Raw genomic sequence first — 23,202 nt, 5'->3', positions numbered from 1 at the left:
AGTGCTCCCTGTGCAGGGCTCCTCCTCCTTTAAATGCCCACTTTTCTCTCCCTTTATCTTTGCTGACTTTCTGCAATGACCCCCATTCTTTATTCACCCCTAGGAAAGGAGGATCCATCCCACATGGCTCGTTTGGGTCCGCACACCTACAACCTCATGCTCTCTTCCATGGCCATGTAATAAAGAGTTTTTTATTTCCAATTACGACATGACCAGATGGACATTATTGAGTCTTCATCTCATCGGTTCACAGGACTTAACCCAGAATCACTCAATCAATACATGGGCAAACATCGCTGTGACCCAGGAAAGACAAGTACAAACAGATGCCACCACCCAGTCTAGACCCCACAATCCTTCCAGTCTCCATCGGATGACATGTGTACCATTTCCCCAGAACTGACATCGCTTCATGTTTGAAGGGACAGCCTAGTGGGCTACCACCTTAAAAAGTAATCCTTTTTTAATGATATGATCTGTGAAATTTTCCAGATCTGAATATATATAAAGTGGAATATTGTTGAACCACCATAAAGGAGAAATATGTGAACGGAGGCATGGACACATGCAACAGACTGACAGCTGTCAGAGGGGAGGGAGGAGGGGGTCGGATAAAGGCAGGGGAAGGGACCAGCCAAAGAGCATATATGCCTGATGCTTAGACACAGACAACGGTGCGGTGATGGCCAGAGGGAAGGGCCGTGAGGGCTGGGGGAGGAGCGCAAAGAAGGGGGGAAAGGGACACATCTGTAATGGTCTCAACCAGAAGAATGAAGAAAAAATCCTCACACTTAAGACAACATGAAAGGAACTCAGGGCATGTTGTTAACCCTGCCAAGTCACACAGAGAAAAACAAATATGACCCCCGTATATGTGGAATCTATAAAAGCCAGGCGTGTAGAAACAGAGAGTGCAATCGTGGTTACCATGGAGAGTGTGGAGAAAGGAGAGAGAATCTCGACTTTCCGTTATAAGATTCATATTTTCTGTGAATCTAATGGACAGCATAGTGATACAGTTAACAAGACTGTGTTATATACTGGAAAAGGGCTATGAGATGGCATCTGAAATATTCTTATTCAAAAAATAAGTGGCCATTATATGACTTCTTGCTACTATTGTCACCTAAGCTGAGGCGGTACCATTCTGCAACATATAAATGTATCCAATCAAACTACTGTACATTTTACACGTATACAATGTTCTGTCAGTTATATCGAAATAAAACAGTAAGATTACCTGCACCCTTGATAACAATAACTTACATAGCGTGAAAAAAAATGTAATGTGCTCTGATGACACCAAATTTTGGAGAGTTTTTCAGTCTATCCACATATATATCCATTTATCAACTATCTGTGTGTCAATGTTTCTGTGAGTCAGTCTCTCTCTTTACCTTTCTATCTCTCTATCTATTTATCTACCTATCTATCTCTTCATTTTTGTATCTCCATTTCTCAATTTTCTCTCTGGAATCCAGTACTGAAACAATAAAAAAGACAATTCTGTTGTCTGAAACACTGCAGTTAGTTGTAATTTGTTACAACACCTTTACCAAGTCCCCTTCCCTTCCCTTCTCTTCTCTTTTCTTCTCCCTCTTCCTCCCTCTTGCCCCTACTCCATAGAGAAAGAAGGAACTGGGTTTGGACTCACACACAGCAAATGATTTCAGCAAAAACAAGTTTTGCAAGTTTTCTTCTCGTCTAAAACTGCAGAACCAAACTGTCCAGTTAACTGCTTTCTCTTTGTCAGGAGTGTAAAAAATATGAAAGTGGTACTAAACCAAATAAAAGCTTAGGTGGGAGACAAATTTCATATTTCTTCTGAAAATAGTTTTCTATCATTAACTACTTTATATATAAGTTTGGCCAAAGAAGAGTGAATGTCATAAACTGTGTAACTGATACGGATTTCAAATGGCAGCAAGCTATGTTAAATCAATATGCTATTACAGAGTTTAGGAACAATAACTGTGACACTTGAGACATGGGGGTGTTGAGTGATGTGGCTCAAGTGAAACCCTCAGAACCTGCTCTTTTTAGAGTGAGGACCACCTGGTCCTCTTCCTGTGTGACAGGCACCTTGTGCCCTGTACAGACTGTGGTGTGGGGACACTGCCCACCACTTCCTCTCACTTTGTCTCATGAGCTTCATTTTAAAAACTGAAAAACAAATTATCAAAATGTCTGCTACAAACATGTCCACTAAGTGTTTATCCCTTTTCCTAATGTAAGCACAGCACAAACCTGCTGTTGCAAGCAAATTCACAATAGTCATCACAGGATCCCCAAGTCAGGACAGCTCATCTACTGTCCAGAGGTCATGCTGACCCAGACCAAGTCCAGCCTTGAACGGGACTGGGCATGTGTACCTGGGAGGCTTCCCTCGAAACCATGGGCCAGTCCCATCTCCCCTGAGTCTGTCCTATTTTATATGTGAAACCCGAGAGGTTATGGAGAATTCAGAACTGGGTCTTGGACAGCTCATCCAGAGCAAACTGAGATGTGTCTCTTCTGTAAGCGTTCTGTGTGTGGGGGGGGGGGAGAGGATAACTTTACTTCTTTATTGTTAATCCACTATACGTGTTCCAACGCTACCCTTTCGCCCTCCCCCTTGAGGCTGCACTCTAAGAATCCCAAATCACCAATTCAAACGAAATTCTGCGCCTCTATGTTAATAACAGCACTATTTACAATAACCAAGTTCTGGAAACAGCCCACGTGCCCACCAGCAAATCAGCGGGATAAAATCTGTGGAACCTTTACACAATAGAATACTATGCAGCAGAAAGAAAGAAGGAACTCCTACCTTTCCCATCATGGATGGAACTGGAGAATCTTATGCTAAGTGAAATAAGCCAGTCGGTGAAAGACAAATACGACTTGATCTCACCTATAGGAGGAATATGATGAAGAAAATAAACTAATGAAGATAATCAAACCACAGACATGGAACCATGGGACAGAACGACAGAGACCAGAGAGGAGGGGGAGGAGGGATGATACTGGATGAAAGGGGAAGGGACTAGTGAAAAAACACGTGTGCATGATGCATAGACACGCACTGCAGAGTGGGGATGGACTGTGAGAGCAGGAGGTGTGATGGGCAGGGGAGAGCAAAGGGGGAAATGGGACAACGTAATAGAATGGCAATTTAAAAATCATTTTAGAAAAGCTTACCACAAACAATGATTATTTTTTACATTTGTGTTAAGAAAAACTGACTGGATAACTCTTCAGTCTGTCATCCATCTCGCATTGTTTTTGCGTATGGGGTAAAGCAGGGGTCAAGTTCAGTTTGGTCCATAGACCCCCCCTTCCGCAGCTGGCCCTGCACCAGTGACGTGAGGAACAGGGTCAGCCCTCTGCACTCTAGGCGTCTCTGTCATGATCACGTGACTCTGCACTGCCTTCCCTCTGCTCCATCGGGCAGGGTATCTCTTCTTTTCACTTTCTGAAACTTCCTCCGTTCATCTACATCTCAATGACTGATTTCCTTTTCCTCATACCTCCGGCAGTGTAAATTCTGAGCCCACTTGTTGCGGGGGGCGGGGGGTGGGTTCGTACCACTGGGCTACAAATGGAGTAACTGAGAGCAACAGAGGAAGCAGGCTGTTCAAGGGTCCTTCTGCCATTCGGGATGTGGTATTGCAGCAACTGATATTTCAAGTGTGGGGGGTATTTTTCTACCTCTAACGGAACTGCCATTAGTGTCCATTTTTCCAGACTCCTCAAGAGTCTCCACAGTTCAAATACAAGCGTGACACTCAACATCGAAACTGCTGTATGGAGTGAGAAATGACTCAAATGATTCACCCCAAGGAGAGGGAGAGAGAAACAGCCGACTTCTCTCAGAGACACAGAGTTGGGTGGACACAGTGTGAGACATGGACCCTGCATTCCAGGGCCAAAAGGAAGCACTGAGCTCTCCTTGGGGAGCAGAGTGTTTGCACACACTCTCGGGGTTGTCCAACCACTGTCCCCTTGCTCATCGTCATGATGGCTTCTTGGGTCTCTAGTCAACAAGGCAGGGAGGGAAGGTCACCCTTCATGTTACCAAGGCAGCAGCCTCCTTCTGCTGCACCTTCTGCTGGGTTCTGAGTGCCACACCCTTTGTCTCTTCTCCCAGCCACCCTCCACCCAGTCTTCCCAACCGTCTTTAGGAATCTCTCCATTTCTGCTCAAAATCCATATATAGTCCTCACTCATTTTAGGGTGAATTTAGACTCTCTTCAGAACTGATGGCTATTCATGATCATCCACATGGGACCCTCCACCGTCAGCTCTCTCTTCTGCTATCACCCACCAGCAGGGATACTTACCTGTGAACACACAGTCACTCACACACACAATCTAAAACACTGATGCACACATACACTTACTCACAGACTGACACATATACTTCATAGATACATACACGCACATACACATAGTCACACATACTCCTACAGACGTACACACCCACACAATCACACACACCCTCCCATACTCACACAACCATTCCCACACTTAAACTCACACACATATACAGTTACACACAACTACAGACTCACTCACGCCATTTCTTATTGATCATTTCTGTTCTCTGCCATATCCGCTGTCTTAGAGTTGTAGAGAAGTAGCAAATTCCTTCCCTACTTTCCCGCTGAAAGCCCAGGACCAGAAGTAACACTGAGATTTCTTCTCCTCCTTTCTCTTCTGTACATGTGATGTGACAGCTAAAAATAATGCATTATATGTGGTAAATCCTTGTAAGCCTTTGACCTAACATTCTTGGACACGCAGGATTGCAGTTCAATTAGTGTCGACATTATATATGATGTACACATATTGTATTGCTCTAGTTCCTTTGTAATACACAGCCCATATGAGATTCATAACTCGGTCTGATTGCGACCATCCATTCCTGCATACGCCTTTGCCTCACAGACTTACTCCAAAGTCCTTGCGAGGGGTGACCCTGCCCATGACCAGACACCAACTTACCCTCCCCCACTGCTATCCGCCAGTCTCTGTCACTAGAGTTCCCTCTATTTTTTTCCTTTCATTCTCACTCCCTCCTCCTAGGGTTTCACCTCATAAAACAGCCCTTCCCTCAGCTCTGCTTGGGGTCTTACTTGCTTGGAGTGTCACCAAATACACTCCAAAAAAAGTTTCTCAGCTCGGCCCAGTCCAGACACATAGGAGAGGTGACCAATCGGTGTTTTTCTCTCTCATCAGTGTCAGTCTGCCTGTCTCTCCCTTCCTCTTTCCATAAAATCAATAAATATATCCTTCCATGAGGATAAACGCAAAAACAGCTGTTCCTTCACCCACAGTGTAGGCATGGTCCCAGGTGTTCTCAAATTTTTTCTCATTTCTCCTGTGTAAGTAAAGTCATTTCCACTTTAGACTTAGAATGTTCACTCTCTGCTACAAAGAGGCTCTGAGGATACAGAGAATCTGACTCCTGAATCCTGGGTGTATTCGTTTCTCGCACAGGTATTTGGCTGCACTAGGTAACCAGTAAATATTTGTTTACGGACAAGTCAGATATGGAAGTAAATTCCGTTAGTGGGAACCTGAGAAAAAAGTAGCAAAGTCTATTTAGAATAAGTCTATTGGTGGTCAGCTAAGGACCGCAGCCTGCATCCGCCCATTCTGAGAAGGAGCACAGAGCAGACAGAAGGTCAAGGGGGTGAGAAAAGGCCCCAGATCTGGGCGGAGCGTCTCCAGAGGATGAGGTGTGCTCCTGAGCCCTCGTCATGGAAAAACCCAGAGCCCAGGGTGGGGCGGTCCCCTTGCTGTGGGTCGCGGAGATGGGAAGGCGGAAGGGCAGAGGCTGCCCCTGACTCACCACATCCTGCACGTCTCTGTCCTTCAGGCCCAGGGTCCCATCCACCTATAGTGCGGGGCCACTCAGAGCAGACGGCACGATGTCCATCCTCCCTGCTCTTCTCTGCCTCAGTCAGTTGTGGGGACATGCGGAAGGGGCAACAGAAGATGACCTAGCGGCACGTGCTTGTTCATGGGGAACACCAGTCTCAGGAGCTCAAGGGGTTGAGGCTCTAAGGAAAGGGAATCAGCTCCAACGTCCGGGTGCAAATCTGAGAGGGACGCCTCCACGGCTGAGTCTGGGCCAGAAAACCCACGAGGAGGATGGTGAGTCCTCCTCAGGTCCCCTGTCCCACCTCCTAATTCACCCCTGAGGCTCAGGAGGGAACAAGATGTCCTGGGATGAGGGGATAAAAGAGGGGGTCAAGGGCTGAGCTGGAGGATGCGGGAGGGGAAGGGCTTTCTAATGGAGCCTCTGATTTCTTCCAGGGACCCTCCCCAGGCCCACCATCTGGGCTGAGCCAGGGCCGGTGATCCCTTCAGACAGCTCTGTCACCATCTGGTGTCAGGGGTCCCTGGAGGCTCAGGAGTACTGTCTGTGGAACAAAGATGTGGATAAATTCTGGAACAGACAGAAACCAGTGGCGACAACGGACAAAGTCAACTTCTCCATGAAAAAATCCTACGCAGGGAGATATTATTGTAAATACCGCAGCCCCACTGGCCGGTCAGAGCTCAGTGACGCCTTCAAATTGGTGCGGACAGGTGAGGGGGTCCCAGCCTCAAGATCGACCCTCAGGAAGAGGGATGCTCTCAGAGTGCCTCCCTTCATACCCCAACTCAGGGGATGTAAGGGAGGTTGACTCCGTCTACCTTGCTGCCTCCTTCTCTCCAAGGATTCTACGACAAACCCAGCCTCGCAGCCCTGCCCAGCCCTGTCGTGACCTCAGGAGGAAACGTGACCCTCCAGTGTGCCTCACGGGAAGGAGTGGACGGGTTCACTCTGATTAAGGAAGGGGAAAGCGGGCACTCCTGGACCCTGGACTCACAGCCTCACCCCAGTGGGCAGTCCCAGGTCCTGTTCCTTGTGGGCCCCGTGACCCCCAGCCACAGGTGGATGTTCAGATGCTATGGATATTTTAGGAAGCACCCCGTGGAGTGGTCTCACCCCAGTGACCGCCTGGAGCTCCTGGTCTCAGGTGAGTGGCCTCTGACCCCATTTGTTCTGAGCTCAGTCGGCTCAAGGTCCTGTCCCCTTCAGGCGTCTGAGTTTGGATGAAGAATGAGGGGATCTAAGTGATGGTATCCCAGCAGAGACCTTACCCCAAAGACCCTCCCAGCCCGCCCATCCAGGATAGAAAGGTGGTAGGAGGGAAGGGGGAGTGTTTTGAGGGCCATAGAGCAGATGGAGGAGAAGAGTCTGCTTGATCTCTTCACTCCAGTGTTAGGCGCAGACCCCCACCCACTCTGTCCTCATTCCCAGGACCCTCTGGAGGCCTCAGCCCCTCTACCACAGCATCTATCTCCACAGTGGGTGAGTCCCTGAGAACCTTGCTCAGAGGGAGCACAGAGCAGCCCAGGGAAGTTCTGAGGGTCCTTTCTGTGGGCACGTGTCCCACACACAACTCAGGAGTTGACTCCCAGGGGCTGGGAGTCAAGCAGAGATGCTGGAAGCACAGCAACCCAGGGCACGGAGGCTGGCCTGTGATGGAGGGATGGTAGTGGCAGAGGGACATGCTGGGGTCTAGCCTGGGGGAGGGATAGCTGGACTCAAGTGGGGAGAAGGCAGCCTGACCCCTCACCCCCATCCGCAATTTCCAGGAAGCTCAGAGGATCAAGGAGGCTCCAGCAGAGATTCCGAAGAGCAGAGCAGTAAGTGAGGGTCTCTGGGGAGTTCATGGGTCTCAGTTCAGGGTCCAGCTCTGTTGCTCCCACTGTGGAGCTCGGGGTCCCTTCTCTGCTCTGAGTATGAGGTTCCTGTCTGCTGCCCTCTGGCTCACAGGCCTGTGGTGAGATTAGGTAGCATAAGGTAGCACAAGCTCAGGAAGAGAGAACCTCAGCATAACCTTCCCAATGTGGTGTCAATGTTCACCCCACATCCCTGCCCCTCCCGTGTCCCTGCTGGGGTGAGGGGCAGGTCATAATGAAGGACCCTCAGCTCCAGATGAGACAGGACAGGCCCCTGCAGAGGAGGAGCACTGTGCTCAGAGCTGGTGTCGCCCTGGGGGCACCACTGAGAACCCACATCCAGAGCCCAGACCCTGCCCCGTCACGGCCAGGCTGGGGGCCCTGGGGGACGCAACTGACCTCTCTGAGTCCCAGAGGACTGGAAGGTGGGTCAGCGATGCCTGGTGCAGGAGGCTGCGAGGTTAGAGATGATGCACCACAGACCCCGGCACGTGCCTCGCACACAGTAGGTGCCCATTAAATGGCACCTTGGTTCATTCATGATGTCACTCCATCCGAAGGTCACCCAGGTTTCCTCATTGGGGTCTCAGTGACCCTCTTCCTGCTACTTGCTCTCCTCCTCTTCTTCTTGCTCCAACACCGGCGTCAGAGCAAAGACAGGACATCAGGTGAGTAGGGGACGGGGTGACCGGGGCCACAGGAGAGAGGGGCTCAGCGAGCTGGGACAGGAAAAACAAAAAGATGGAGAAGGTCAGCTGAGCAACAGATTTCTCCAGAATCTCAAATCAGAAAACGTAGGAAAAAACAATGTCAGCACAGATGTAGGAATAAATTTAGGTCATTTTTGGTTATTTTCAATCTCCTAAGATATGAAACATAGGTCCAAGCAGGTGTTCAAGTTTCCTTCTCCCTCTGGAATCCCACGGGGATGTGTCCCTACCTTCCCAGGACCGAGACTCTCTGTCCACCAGTCCCACAGCACAACCCTGGAGGGGCCCCTCTGTGAAAGGGAGGGACAGCTGTCCTGGGGGAGGGGACACAGCGATTTGAAGAGGCCATGAGAAAGGGGACACCCTGGGAGGGTGCGGGGTCAGGGGTGAGAGGGACTGAAATCCACACTGTCTGACCTAGCCCCTCACCTCACCTCGATTAGTGGCTAATCACTGACAGGTGGGTCTCCAACCCTGGGATCACGAGGACCCTGTAAGGAGACACACCCCGTTCTGCCTCCACAGATGCTCTTGTGATGGGCCCACAGCCTGGGGAGAGCATGGAACTGGACCCTCAGGTGAGACCCCTGCTCCTGTCCAGGCCTCCAAGGACTTTCCTGTTGTCCAGTTCACTCCAATGGTCCCTTCCCTGTCCTCCCCTCCCCTGGTTCTCAGCAGCGTCCACACTGACCTCTCCTTCTGGGCACCAGGTCGTCCTGCTGTGACTCACTCCTCCCTTTCCTGGGACCTCATGGCCCCTCCTGGGGGGTCCCCTGGGCTGGCCCTTCATCCCCTTTCTGACCTTGGGCAGCCCCAGGTCTCAGGAGGAGGCACGAATGAGTGACTCACCCCAGGCCTCAGGGCCCCTTCACTCAGTCACGCAGCCGCCGTGACGGGAGCTCCCTGGGCACCGGCTCCATGTAGGGGCCGCGGCGCAGCCCTGAGCAGCCTGTACCCACACTCGTCCAGCCCACCTGTGGGCGAGGGAGACACCTGCACACAGGCCATGGCGTCCTGGAGGGCCAGCTGCTGTGAAGGAGAATAAAGCAAGAGCAGGGGGTGGAGTGCGTGGTGAGGGGGGAGAGCAGAGGAAACAGCAGGTGCAAAAGTCCTGAGGCAGGACATGCGCTTCAGCCAGAGGGGCCGAGTGGTTGGAGCCAAATGAGCAGGAACAGTGGGTTAGGTTACGAGTCAGAACCATCGATGCCCCAGATGCCCCAAGGCTCAAGAATCTCCCGCAGATTCCATCAGGACAGTGACCTCATCTGACCTGAAATTTAAACCCTCACCCTGACACCATGTGGATGCTTGATGGGAGGATTCAACAGTGGGATCAAGGAGACCTGTTCCTGTCTCACTGTCTCTCTGCAGCACAACAGGCCCCATGAAGACCCCCAGGGAGTGACATATGCCCAGCTGACCCACTCAAGCTTGAGGCTCAGGCAGGGAATGGCCTCCTCTCCTTCTTCATCATGGAGATTGTGGGACAAGAAGGGCCGACAAGCAGAAAGAGACTGACAGTCAGATGGGGCCCACCCTCTCTAGGCCTCAGGCGTCCCCAGCCCCAGCCATGTCTCACACTCTCACTGTTCCCCTGATCCAGGTTGCTGCACCTGCTGCCCCCCAGGAGGTGACCTACGCCCAGCTGACCCACCTGACCCTCAAAAGGGAGACAAGTCCACCCCCTTTCTCCCCATTAGAGCAGCCCCCGGCTGAGCCCAGTGTGTATGCTGCTCTGGCCGTCCACTAGCCTTGGAAGAGCCCAGACCTCACACTCTAGGGAGGGGGCCTCCAGGGGCCCCCAAAGGCACAGGAGATGTCCCCAGGAACACTCAGCTTGACCCCAACCAGCCTCGTGACCTGACATGGATTCCCAGTAGCACTTAGGACCCTCTGTGGTCCCCTAATTCTATAGCCAGTGATCATCGATATCCCCACATTATGGAAACAATGCAAACAGACTTCTCAATAATCAGTTGTGAACCAAAAGAGAAATGAATGCTTTAGATTAAATATTCATGTATATATTGCACATCTAACATGTGAAGTGAGAAAAGTGAAAACAATGAATGAATATATTGGGAACCAAAAAGCCTCTAAGAATCAATGGCTTAAGCATTAGGTAAAGAATTTAGAAAATGATTGCATGGGATCTTTAGAACCACAAATGGCAGGATAGAAAGATGTGGCATGTATGCACAATGCAATGAAAATCTATCAAAAAATGGAATGCACTCCCTCCATTTGTGTCCACCTGATGGACCTAGAGCTTATTATGCTGAGTGGCACCGTTCACACAGAGAAAGATTTTGCTTATACGTGGAATATTTAAAATCATTAAAACAAACAGAACAAAAACAGGCCTAGAGACACGAAGAAGATTGAATGGTTGCCCAAGGGGAGGTGGTGGAGGGGTGAGTGGAAAGGGGGAGATATTCAATCCTGAGTGATAACTTTGCATGAGACACACAGGTCCTGGAGTTAGTGTGGGGAGCACATCCTGAGATTCCCAAAGAGAAGGTCAGTGCTGCACACCTGCAGCTAATATAATATGGCCTGTCCTTTAGATTTAAAAAAAGTATTCAATTTAAAATAATTTGTATTCTCCGGATCCATCCATGCTGTAACAAAAGGAAATATCTTTTCATTTTTATGGCTGAAAAGTATGCCACAGTGAAATATGCCAGTCACAGAAACACAAATACCATACGATTTTATGTATAATGGATCCTAATAAACAAAATAAACCTGCAAACAAAAGAGAAACAGACTCAGGGATAGAGAAAGCAGACTGAGAGCTGTCAGAGGGGAGGCGGCACGGGCTGGGCTTAAAAAGGTAAAGGATGAAGCAAAGAAAAAACAACTCATACATACAAGCAATGGTTTGGTGATTACAGGGGGAGAGGGGATCAGGGGTGTGTAGAAGAGAGTAAAAGGAGGAGAAAAGGTGGTGGGAGGAGACCTAACTTGGGGTGGGGAACACACAATATAGTATATGGATGATGTATTATACTACCGTACCCCTGAAAACTATGTAACTTTGTAAACCAATGTCACCACAATGAAGTGAATTCAAAAACAAATAAACCCTGTAGTACAAAGAGTAATGATATACAAATGATCGTTCTTTGTAATAGAATACCAATTGAAAAATCTTTACAAAATGATAGTTTTAATGCCTCAAAATAATTGTAAAAGAATAGCATATTTTCGTACGTGAAGGTGCAAGGAATGGACTGACAATGACAGAAGTTACTCTTCAAGACAATTAAAAATAGAGAGAAAGAAACTAAGTAAACAATTCGTTTTTGAAAGCATTGATCACACTGTGGGAGAGGTGGAAGGAACGGGCACAGGAGGTCAAAGGGGGAAAAACGGGGGCAACTGTGATAGAATAACAATAAAACATCTTAGCTTGAAAGGGCAAGATAATATGGAAGGACACACATATTACTAATATGAAAGGTGAAACAGCACCCAGCAGGACACCAGGTACAGGCTTTAAAGAGATCAGAGCAGAACGCTGTGAACCCTTCATTTTGTACATATGGTGAGCATGTTTATTGACGCGTGGATATGGGGCCCACCGTGCATCCCCAGAATACAGCCCACTTGAGTATGGTGCGAATTTTTTTAATGCATTGCTGAATCTGCTTTGCTAATATTTTCTGAGGATTTAAGCATCTACGCTCATCAGGGACATAAGCTTAAATTTTTCTTTCTTTGTGCTCTTTTTATCTGGTAACAGAGGCATGGACACATGGACAAACGGACCGTTGTCAGAGGGGAGGGGGCGGGTGGGACAGGTTGGAGGAAGGTGAAGGGATCAGCCAAAGGACATATGTGCATAACCCACACACACAGACAACTTGTGCTGATGGCCAGAGGGAAGGGGCCTGGGGCTGGGTCGAGGTGGGCAGCTAGGTGGAAACGTGGACGTCTGTAATAGTGACAACACTAAAGATAAGGGAATAGAAAAAGGAAATTCCTGCCATTTGAGAGAACATGAATGGAGCTTGAGCACCTTTTGGTAACCCAGCCAGATCGCACAGAGAAAGGGCAATACTGCATAACTGCACATATATCATGAATCTCTAAAAGTCAAATGAGTAGAAACGAAGAGTGGAATGTGGTTACCACAGTGAGTGTAGGAAAAGGAGAGATGTTGGTCAAAGAGCATCAGCTTTCAGAGAAGATGGCAGAGGAGTGAGTGGAATGCACACTGGCCTCCTCCCAGGACCAACCTGGAATTACAACTAAATTGTGGAGAAATCACCTGGAACAAACAACCGAACAAGAGTGAGAGAGGAGCCTTAAAACCTCGGAGACAGAGGAATCAGCTGTAGTGCAATCTAACTGATCGGGAATGCAGTAGAGACTCAGGAGGGGGGGCGGGGCACCCACGGCCGGCAGCACCAGAGGATATTAAAACGGCCAGTTGGATTCCCCTGAGAAGAGCAGGGTCTAAACCAAAAGTGGCGATCTCTAGCCTCCAGCACCAGAGCCCAAAAACAACACAGAAAACAGCCAGCTGTGAAAAGCGGCAGGGTTGCTCTCTGCCGGACATAGGCAGCTGGAGACACAAAGAGCTGTTTAAAGGGCCAACGAATAAATTTTTGTTTGAAGCCACTTACCCTGGTCTCTCGCAAAGGAGGGGGAAGAGTGGGCTAGAGATGGCTGAGGAGAGACTGGGGAAGGAGGCGTTGGAGAGAGAACTGAGACAGTAGCCCGCAGTTTCCTGGTGCTGACTCATCCCCCATACAGCAGCAGCCATCTTACTCAGGCACAGACCACTCCCCTGAGTGGCAACAGCGTGAGAGGATGCGAGAGTCCTGGCCCCAGGAGTGACTTGACCCTGGCCCGGTGGTGCTAAATCCTGACTGCTGAGTGCAGAGTGGCAGCCACAGAGAGTAGATCCCTGGCCAAACGGGGTGCAAGGTGGTCTACAGACACTTGAAGAGAGACTGGAGAAGGAGGTTTAGGGGAGAGAACTGAGAGAGTAGCTAGCGGGATCCCGGTGCTGACTCATTCCCCATATGGCAGCAGCTATCTGGCTCAGGCGGACCACTCCCCCGAGCAGCAGCAGCATGAGAGGACCCAATAATCCCACCACCAGTAGGGACTCTGCCCCACCCTTGGTGTTTAAACCAGTCTGCTGAGTGCAGAGTATCTAGATTTACAACAGCTGAAGGAGACAGCCACAGACAGTAGATTCCTGGAAGTCTTCAACAGGCTGCCTAAGGTCACACAGGGTCGACATCTGACATCTTCAGAGGCAGATCCAGAAAGAAAAACAGTGGTCTCCTACAATAGAAGTTCACACCACAGAGTCAGGAAATCAAGACAGATCAATTTAAGAAGCAGAAGCGAAAAAGAAGAGTCTCACAAATCATGGGAAGACAAAGAAACACACACCGCCCCCCCTTCGAAGGGAAAGGAGGAAGCCCCAGAAAGAGAACTGAATGAAATAGAGGCCACTAAACTATCACATATTGAATTCAAAACAACAGTTCTAACGAAGCTCAATGAGCTCAGTCAGCTCACAGAAAATTATCAGAAACTATAAGGAAACTAACAGGAAATTACTGCAAACTGTATCAGCATGAAAAAGGACATAGGAACTATCAATAAGAGACAAGATGAAATGAAGAATACGATTTCTGAATTGAAGAACACAGTAGAAGGAATCTAAAGCAGTGTAGACGAAGCACAGGAACAAATCAGCGATCTCAAGGATAAGGTAGAAAATCGGTCCTGAAAGAGCAAAAAAAAAATGAAAAGAGACTCAAAAAGGGTGAAGAGACATTTAGGGAAATGCAGAAAATCCTGAAGCGTAGTAATATCTGGGATCCCGTATAACAGGGATCCCAGAAGGAGAAGGGGATGAGGAAGGGATAGAGAACCTGTTGGAGAAAGTAATGATGGAAAACTTCCCTAATTGGAGGAGAGACAAAGTCACACAAGTCCAGGAAGCACAGAGGGTCCCTATCAAGAGGAACCCAATGAGGACCACTCCAAGACACATCGTCATTAAAATGGCAAATAGGCAAAAACAAACGGAGACTCCTGAAGGCAGCAAGGGAGAAACAGGTAGTAAAATATGAGGGAGCCCTGGTGTAGCCAGCAGTAGACTTCTCCACAGAAACACTGCAAGCCAGAAGGGAATGGCAAGAAATATTCCATGCAATGAAAAGCAAAGGCCTGCAACCAAGGCTGCTCTTCCATTTTAACATGGAAGGCAAAACAAGGAGTTTCCCAGACAAAACAAGGCTCCAAGAATACTCCTCCACCAAACCGGCACTGCAAAATATGCTAAAGGGACTGCTTTAAAAAGATGAAGAAAAGGGCCTATGAATACCCAGTTGCTATCACAGTCACCAATACTTGATATGACCATTATTTTTAATACTTATTACCCCGATTGTGACAATGATGTGGGATTTAATTGTTACTTTATTGTTTGTTGAAACTAAACTTCTTTTTGTATATTTCTTGCCTGTTTCTATTATTTTTAAAAAGCTTTAAATGGCTTTTTGGTATTCTTTATCCATTTTTGGATTAAATGTTTGTGGAATATTTTCCCTAGAAAAAGAAAACAAAACTATTTACCCTTTTTAAAATGTGTTGCAAAATATTTCCTATTCTATTACTTATCCTTTAATCTTTTATATGTATATTACTATATAATCTTAAATGCTTAATATAGTCCTATTGTCAATATTTTATTTTATAGCTTCTGGGTTTGAATACTTCAGGGTAAGAAAAATATTATTTTGTATTTTCTCTCAAATCCCCTTAGATTTTATACATTGATTTTTAACTCACCTGAATACTTTGTGTATAATGTGTGAAATAGGGCTCTCTGTAATAGTGGACCATGCACCTTATTTGTTGAACACGTCTTATTTTACCCATTGATTTGAAGTATCAATCTCATCACATATTACATTGTTAGACCAAGATATATGTTTGTTTCCAGAATGCTTATTTTATTTCATTGATCTACTTGATTATTTCTGTGCTGGTTTCATGTTGTTTTAATTGCTGAGGTAATGTAATGGATTTAAATTTTTTAATATTTTAAAATGTATTTTGAGAAATAAATAAATAAATAAATTGGCATGGAAAAAAAGAAATAACTCCTATCTTTTGTGAGAGGATGGATGGAAATGGAGAATATTAAACTGAGTGAAATAAGCCAGTCGATGAAAGACAAATACCATATGATCTCACCTATAACGGAAATCTCTTCAACACAATAAACTAACGAACAAAATAAACCACAGGTGTGGAAACATGGAGCCGACTGAAAGTGATCAGAGAGGATGGGGAAGGAGGACAGTGGTGGAAAGAAGGGGAAGGGAGTAAACAAAGAACATGTATGAATGACCCGTGGACATGGACAACAGAGTGGGAACTGACTGTGGGAGAGCGGGGTGGGGTGAAGTGGATGGAGGAGGGCAAAGGGGAATAATTGAGACAACTGTAATAGAATAAACATGATTTAAAATTTTAAAAATTAAAAAATATTAAAAAATATTTTACCTCAGAAAAGGTGAACTTGCTTTCTCCTAGGTGTGGGTGCAGGATTTGGGGTGGGTGTGGGTGTGTCTCTGTTTGTGTGCACAGGTGTGTGTGTGAAGTCGGGTGAGTGAGCAGACAACCAGGCAGATGGTCAAGGGAGGTCATGGTTCTCTGTCCATGGGGCCGTGTGGGTAGGGAGACCCTGACCTGAGGCTTCAGGACAAGAAGCCTGGAAACATGACGTTGCTGTGAGACACTGTCACCTCCTTCTGTGACCCAGATCCTGGCATCCTGGGCTGCAGTGGGTGGGGGGACCATGAATGCACCCCATACAATGCCTTGAAAACATAGTGTTGACTAGGGTAAAAGTAGGGGACCCCTGGTTCCACCTCAGCCTGGTGCCAGTGCAGGAAACCCCTGCAGCTGGATTAGGATTCCTTTAAAGCACAGGCCGGCCCTAGGACAGCTGGGATGCCCCTCCCAAAGCCACGCCTTCCCTCCCTTCCCTCCGTGAGGCCTGGCCCCTGGCCAGGTGTCTGACAGGCTGCAAACAGATTGGCCGGTAGGAGCTTCACTAAGTCCTTAAGAAGAGTTAATGAGCAATGTATACATTTTAGCTGTAAATACAGCTTAATATGACAGGATTGGAGGTAAAAAAAAAAAAAGTTAATGGTGTGAGGTGGGTATGAAGTCACCCGTGGTCCCTGGACTCCCCCAGCTGGCCCAGCACCATGTGTTTAGACGTGTACAATCTGCCCACCGCACGGGGAGGTCTCTGTCATGATCACATCACTCTACACGTGCGGTCCGAGTCTGATCCTTCCTTCATTGGACAAGTTATCTCTGTTTTTCAGGTTCTCAAACTCCAATGTCTCCATATAAGTCTGAATGGCTGGTTTCCTTTCCCCCATATCTCAGGTAGGAGGAATTCTGATCACATTTGTGGGGGTGGGGTTGGTACCGATGGAGTATAAATGAGGAAAGTGAGAGCAACAGAGGAAGCAGGCGGCTCAAAGGTCCTTCAGCCATTCAGGATGATGTAATTGCAACAACTGATATTTGAAGTGTGTGTGTGTTTACTGCCTTCTAAGAAAAACATTCATGAATGTCATTCTTGTCTGAATACTGAAGAATCTCGAGAGTTGGAACAGGAGAGTGACACCCAATATCAAAGGTGCTCTGAAGAAGCAGGAATGACTCAAATTGTTTACCCCAAGGAGAGGGAGAGAAAAAGAGCCCACTTCGCAGAGAGACACAGAGTCGGTGGAAACGGTTTGAGACGCAGCCCCTGTGTTCCAGGGCCAGGAGGGAGCACTGAGCTCTCCTCCAGGAGCAGAGTGTTTGCTCAACCCTGGGCTCGTCCCTCCCCCTCCCCCATCTCACTATCATGAGGGCTCCTTGTGGCCTCCTGTCGACAAGGCAGGGAAGGAAGGTCACCCTTCACAGTGTCCACATCCACCACCTGCCTGGGTTCTGAGCTCTAAATCCTCACTCCCTTCTCCTGTCCACCCCCATATCAGTGTTTGCAAATCACATTTCAGAATCTGTCCATTTTCTGCTGAAATTCTTCCATGGTCCTCACTGTCTTCAGGGAAAATCCTGACATTTCTTGCTGAACTGACATCTGCTCATGGCCCAGCAGGTCGTAGGTAATCAGTAAATAATTGTTTATTGACTAGTCAAAGTTAAAAACTACATTTGACTTGTGGAGGGCTGAGAAAAGTAAATGCTTGTCCTCTTTAGAACAAGCCACCCCTTGCTGTGGGTGCACAGAGCGCTGAGAATCAGGAGGGTGGCGGGAGCCCGACTCACCACATCCTGCGAGTCTCTGTCCTTCAGGCCCAGGGTCTGGTCCACCCGCAGAGCAGGAGCACTCAGACTGGACGGCACAGTGTCCATCCTCCCTGCTCTGCTCTGCCTCGGTCAGCTGTGGAGACATGGGGACGGGGCACCAGCGGGGAATGAGGCAGCTGCACATACTTGTCCATGGGGAACCTCAGGGCTCAGGCAGCTGGAGTGACTTAGGCCCTAAGAAACCGGAATCAGCTCAAAAGGCTGGGTGCAAATCTGAGACGGACTCTCTTCCAGGGCTGAGCCTTGGCCAGAAAACCCATGTGCAGAATGGTGAGTCTTCCCCAGGCCCCCTGTCCCATCTCCTACTTCACCCCTGGGGCTCCAGAGGGGGCAAGAGGTCCTGGGATGAGGGGATAAAAGAGGGGGGACGTGGGCTGAGCTAGGGGTTGAGGGGTGGGAAAGGTCTTGGTAATGTGGCCTCTGATTCCTTCCAGGGACTCTCCTCAGATCCACCCTCCCGGCTGAGCCAGGCTCTGTGATCCCCTGGGGGAGCGCTGTGACCATCTGGTGTCAGGGGGCCCTGCAGGCTCAGGAGTTTTGTCTCTATACTGAAGAAACAGACACACCCTTGGACAGATAAAACCGGTAGATCCTGGGGACAGGGTCAAGTTCTTCGTGGAAGACGTCTCTGCCGGGAGATTTTATTGGAAATCCCTCAGCCCCCCCTGGCTGGTCAGAGCACAGTGACCCCCTGGAGCTCCTGGTATCAGGTGAGGAGCCCTGGACCCCATTATTTCAGAGCACAGTCAGCTCAGGGTCCTGTCCCCAGAGACATCAGAAGTTGGGGGAGGCTGAGGGTCCCTGAGTGATGGTTGCGCAGCACAGATCTGCCCCCAGAGACCCTCGCGTCCTGCCACCTTCCCCCTCACCTGGGATCAGAAAGTGGTAGGAGGGCCAGAGGCATGTCTTGAAGGGGCCACAGAGCAAATGCAGGAGAAGAGTCTGGGTGATCTGCTGACCCCAGGGTTAGTCCCAGACCCTCTTCCTTTCCTGTCCTCATTCTCAGGACCCTCTGGAGGTCTCAGGCTCCAACACACATGGACCATCCTCACAGCTGGTGGGTCTCTGAGAACCCTGCTCAGAGGGAGCCCAGAGCCACCCAGGGAAGTTCTGAGGGTCCATCTGGGGGTCTCATGTCCCCCAGACACTCAGGGATGGGCATGTGTCCCAGGAGCTGGGAGTCAGGCAGAGATGCTGGGGACCACAGGGCCCCCGGGGCTCTGAGGTGGTCAGGTGATGGGGGGATTGTCATGTTAGAAGGACATGGTGGATCCCAGACTGGGGGAGGAGCCAGGTTCATGTTGGGAGAAGACAGACCCAATGCCTTACTTCCACCCTGACTCTCCAGGAGACTCTGAGGACTGGCCCCACCCTCCCTCCATGGAGTCAGGTCTTCGACGCTGTGAGTGAGGGTCTCTTCGGGGAGATGGTGGGCGTGTCCATGGGGAACATGGGCTGAGTCATGCAGGGGATTCAGGCTCCTCTGGAGGCTCTGACTTGGACACGCCCTCCCCCTCTCTGTGCCTCAGTGTCTCTGAGTGTCAAAGGAGAGAATCGTGGCCCAGAGCTTAGATATCCTTTTATTCTGGCTCCTGAGAGGGAGGCCTCATAGGGAAACCCCCAGGACGTGGTGTTATGGGGACTGTCCTCTCTGTGGAAGTGATAGTGACACTGTACACAGAGGGACCAAGAGGACAATGTTCAGGGTTTCAGGTCCTTTCCTCAGCTCACGTGCTCAGCTCAGAGGAGGGAACCAGGGCTGGAGTCAGACCGGGGTCCGGTCCCGGCTCTGCTGCTCCCGCTGTGGAACCGGGTGGTCCCTTCTCTTCTCTGAGTGTCGGGTTCATGTCTGTTCATTGCTGGTCCCCTCCTGCTCACAGGCCTGCGGTGACATAAGGGGACTCACCGATCTGGGGAAGGCAGAACCCCAGCCTAGCCTCACCCCTCTTTCTCTAGGAGGGCTCACTGACAAACAGTACCTCTTGGTCCATCTGGAACCACGGTATCCTCAAGAAAGCAGGTGACCCTGCTGCATCAGTCACAGAGCCCAAGGAGCACTTTCCATTGTCCACACAAGGTGTGAACCCATTCTGCCTTCCCCCAGTTCTTCATGAGTCCCTTGACCTCAGCCCATAGCAGAGCCTACAGGTGCTGCAGCTCACACAGCACCTCCCCGCTGCTCTGGGCTCCCCTGGAGCTCCTGATCTCAGGTGAGGGGACATGAACCCTCTCTCTTCTGAGCTCACTCTCCTCAGGCTTCTGTCACTCTACAGAGTCTGAAACAGTAATGAACGGGGGAGTTTAGGAGGCTCCACAGAGGGGGATATTCAGGAGCCCCTCACACCAACCCTGAATGCATGGACCCTGGTTAGTCCGCTGTTGGGTTAGTTGGATCTCTCAGCTATATGGGGAATAAGTTTATGGGGTCTATCTCTCAGACAGAACTGAATACATGGCACTCAATTATCTCTGTATTGTGGCCATTTATTACTAATCCTCAGTTCTGGGGCAGAGTTAACTCTGGCATCCGTGCAGGCTCAGAGAGCACAAGAGGCTGAGATAATCCAAGGAGGAGACAGGGAACCTGGCAGAGTAGAGACAGGGCTCATGAAGAGATTGCAAATGAGTTGTGATCTGAGAAGTGGGGGCATCAGAGAGCACAGAACCCAGGACGAGGCTCATATCACCCCAAGTCTTTACTCACACCTTCATTTCATGATCCTCAGGAGCCACCAAACACAATCAGCCCGTCACGAAACAAGTCAGACCCCAGGAGTGGGGAGTAGGAGAAACTCTCACCTATGGTGCTGGGTGCAGAGGGTCATGTTCTGCCAGAGGAAAGCAGGTGTCCTGGTGGACTTCCTGGATCCTGGGGTGACTTTGGTCTTCTCTGACCTCTGTGACCTTATCCCCCACAATTCCTAGCCTCCAGCCCCCAGGACCACACAATGGAGAATCTCATCCTGTTGAGTTGGGCTGGACTGATGCTCATAGGGTTTGAGGCCCTGCTGTTTCAGGCTTTAGACAGTGACGGAAGGACCCAGGATGAAACTGAGATGTGAACACAGAGGGAACAGAGCACCGTCCAGACTGGGGGAGCCGTGGAGCCCATGGGATGACCCAGGAGGTGGTGAAGGACAGCCTGGACCCCAGGTAGAGAAGGCTCTGCTGATTTGTCCAGGGGACTGAACAAGGTGTGGGTGAGGGAGTGTCTGAGTGCTCCCTGTGCAGGACTCTTCCTCCATTAAATCTGTGTTTTCTCTCCCTCTACCCTTGGCTCCCTGTAATGACCCCCGTTCTTTTTTCACCCCTAAGTCATGAGGGTCCTTCCCACATGGCTGTTTGTGTCCCCATATCTACAACCTGATATTCTCTTCCACTTTTATGTAATAAAATGTTCTTTGTTTCTAATAACTCCCTGACCAGATGGATGTTATTGACAGATATCTCAAAGGTTCACAGGATTAAACAATAAAGGGACAAAATTAGATATGACCCTGGAAAGATGAATAGAAACTGGTGCCTATCACCCTCTATGGACCCCACAATCCTTCCCGTCTTCACCAGATGCCAGCTGTACCATTTCCCCAGGACAGTCATCACCCAGTACTTGAAGGGACAGCCTAGCGGGGAGCCACCTTTAAAAGTTATGATGTTTAACAAGCGCATGATCTGTGGAATTTCTCCAGAGTTTGATTGTATATAAAATAGAATATTGTTCAACCACAAGAAAGAAGGACAAAATAAGAACAGAAGCCTGGACCCATGGAGCAGATGGACAGTTGTCAGAGGGGAGGGAGGAGGGGGTCTGGATGAGGGTCAGTGAAGGGATCAGCCAAAGGGCAGACATGCATGACCCACAGACACAGACAATAGTGTGATAAGACCGGAGGGAGGGTGCAGGTGCTGGTGGAGGTGGGCAAAGGGGGTGGGGGAGTGGACACAGCTGAAAAGTGTCAACAGTAAAAATAAAGGAAAAAATCCTGCCATTTGAGACAACATGATTGCACCTGGAGGGCATTTATTTACTTAACTCTGGCAGATCACACAGAGAAAGAGCAATGTTGAATGACCTCATGTATACGTAGACTCTAGAAAATCCAAATGTGTAGAAACAGATGGCAGAATGATGGTTACCATGGGGAGAGCGGGAAAAGGAGGGATGTGGGTCAAAGTGCAGCAACTTTCAGTTACGAGATTACCACTTCCTGGGGGTCTAACAGACAGCGTGGTGATTACACTTAACAAGACTGTGTTATATCCTGGAAAGGGGCTATGAGAGTGAATCTAAACTGTTCTCACCACAAAAATGTGACTGTTTTGTGACTTCTTCATACTATTGTTTGCTAAAGCTGAAGTGGTGTCATATTGCAATATATAAATGTGTCAAATCAACCCACTGCACATCTTACACTTACACATTATATGTCAGTTATAAACCAATAAACCTGGAAATAATGTCACAAATTTGGGGGCCGTTTTTTACTTTATTTTTTTATTATCATGATTCTATTACAGCTTTCCCACCATTTCCCCTTTGCCCCCTTCCGCCCAGCTATGCCCCCGCTCCCACACTCTGATGTAGGAAACACTTACCTACAGCAGGGAAATGCGCTGAACTCCAACAACTGCAAGTGTCGGAGAGTTTGTGATTCTATCTACATATGAATCTCTTCATTTACTATCTTTGTGTCCATGTATCTGCGTGTCAGCTTCTCCCATTATCTCTCTATCCTTCTATCTCTCTGTTTATCTATTTATGTACCTATGTATCTATTCACTTATCTATCTCCATTTGTCTATTATCTCTCTGGAATCCAGTTCCAAAACAATAAAAATGATTCAGTTGTCTGGAGCTACACAGTTAGTGGTAATTTGTGTTAACAACGTTACCAAACTCCCTTTCCTTCCCTTCTCTTTTCTTTTCATTTCTCTCTTTCTCCCTCTCTCCTCACCTCTCCATACTGAAAGAAGGAACTGAGTTTTCACTCACACACAACAAAGGATTTCAGCAAAAACAAAACATTGCAAGTTTTCCTCTCTCCTAGAAATGCAGAATCAAACTGTCCAGTAAACTGCTTTCTCTTTCTCAGGAGAGTACAAAATATGCAAGTGGTACTAGACACAATGAACATTAGATGGGAGACAAATTTCATATTTCTCCTGAAAATAGTTTTGTATTATTGTCTTCTACATTGGCTTTATCAGGGAATATTGATTTTGTGAACTGAATAATTGTTATGACTTTCCAATAACAGCAATCTCAGTCAAAATCCTCCTATGATGGAAGAGATCAGGAAAACTAAATGTGACACCTTAGGCATGAAGGGTGTTTAAAGCTGTGGCTCAGGTCAGTCCCTCAGCACCTGCTTCTTTCAGTGTGAGAAGAAGC

The 23,202-nt window shown here is 48.6% G+C and overlaps 1 protein-coding gene across 1 annotated transcript; it reads left to right on the top strand.

The window, feature by feature from the left end:
- The first annotated feature begins 5,915 nt into the window (after positions 1-5,915).
- LOC129082464 (leukocyte immunoglobulin-like receptor subfamily A member 5) lies at positions 5,916-20,872 on the top strand. The gene is made up of 9 exons (XM_054588160.1): positions 5,916-5,953; positions 6,113-6,141; positions 6,304-6,579; positions 6,711-7,013; positions 7,298-7,348; positions 7,636-7,686; positions 8,958-9,010; positions 10,036-10,153; positions 20,736-20,872. The coding sequence occupies exons 1-9, from the start codon at positions 5,916-5,918 to the stop codon at positions 20,870-20,872; spliced, it is 1,056 nt and encodes a 351-aa protein (XP_054444135.1).
- The last annotated feature ends 2,330 nt before the right edge of the window (positions 20,873-23,202 follow it).

This window comes from Pteronotus mesoamericanus, unplaced genomic scaffold, assembly GCF_021234165.1.
Source record: "Pteronotus mesoamericanus isolate MK-2021 breed Mesoamerican mustached bat unplaced genomic scaffold, CSHL_Meso_final scaffold_128, whole genome shotgun sequence".
Classification (NCBI taxonomy): Eukaryota; Metazoa; Chordata; class Mammalia; order Chiroptera; family Mormoopidae; genus Pteronotus; species Pteronotus mesoamericanus.
Note: the sequence above shows the minus strand (reverse complement) of the source record. Positions and strands in the feature narration are given on the sequence as shown.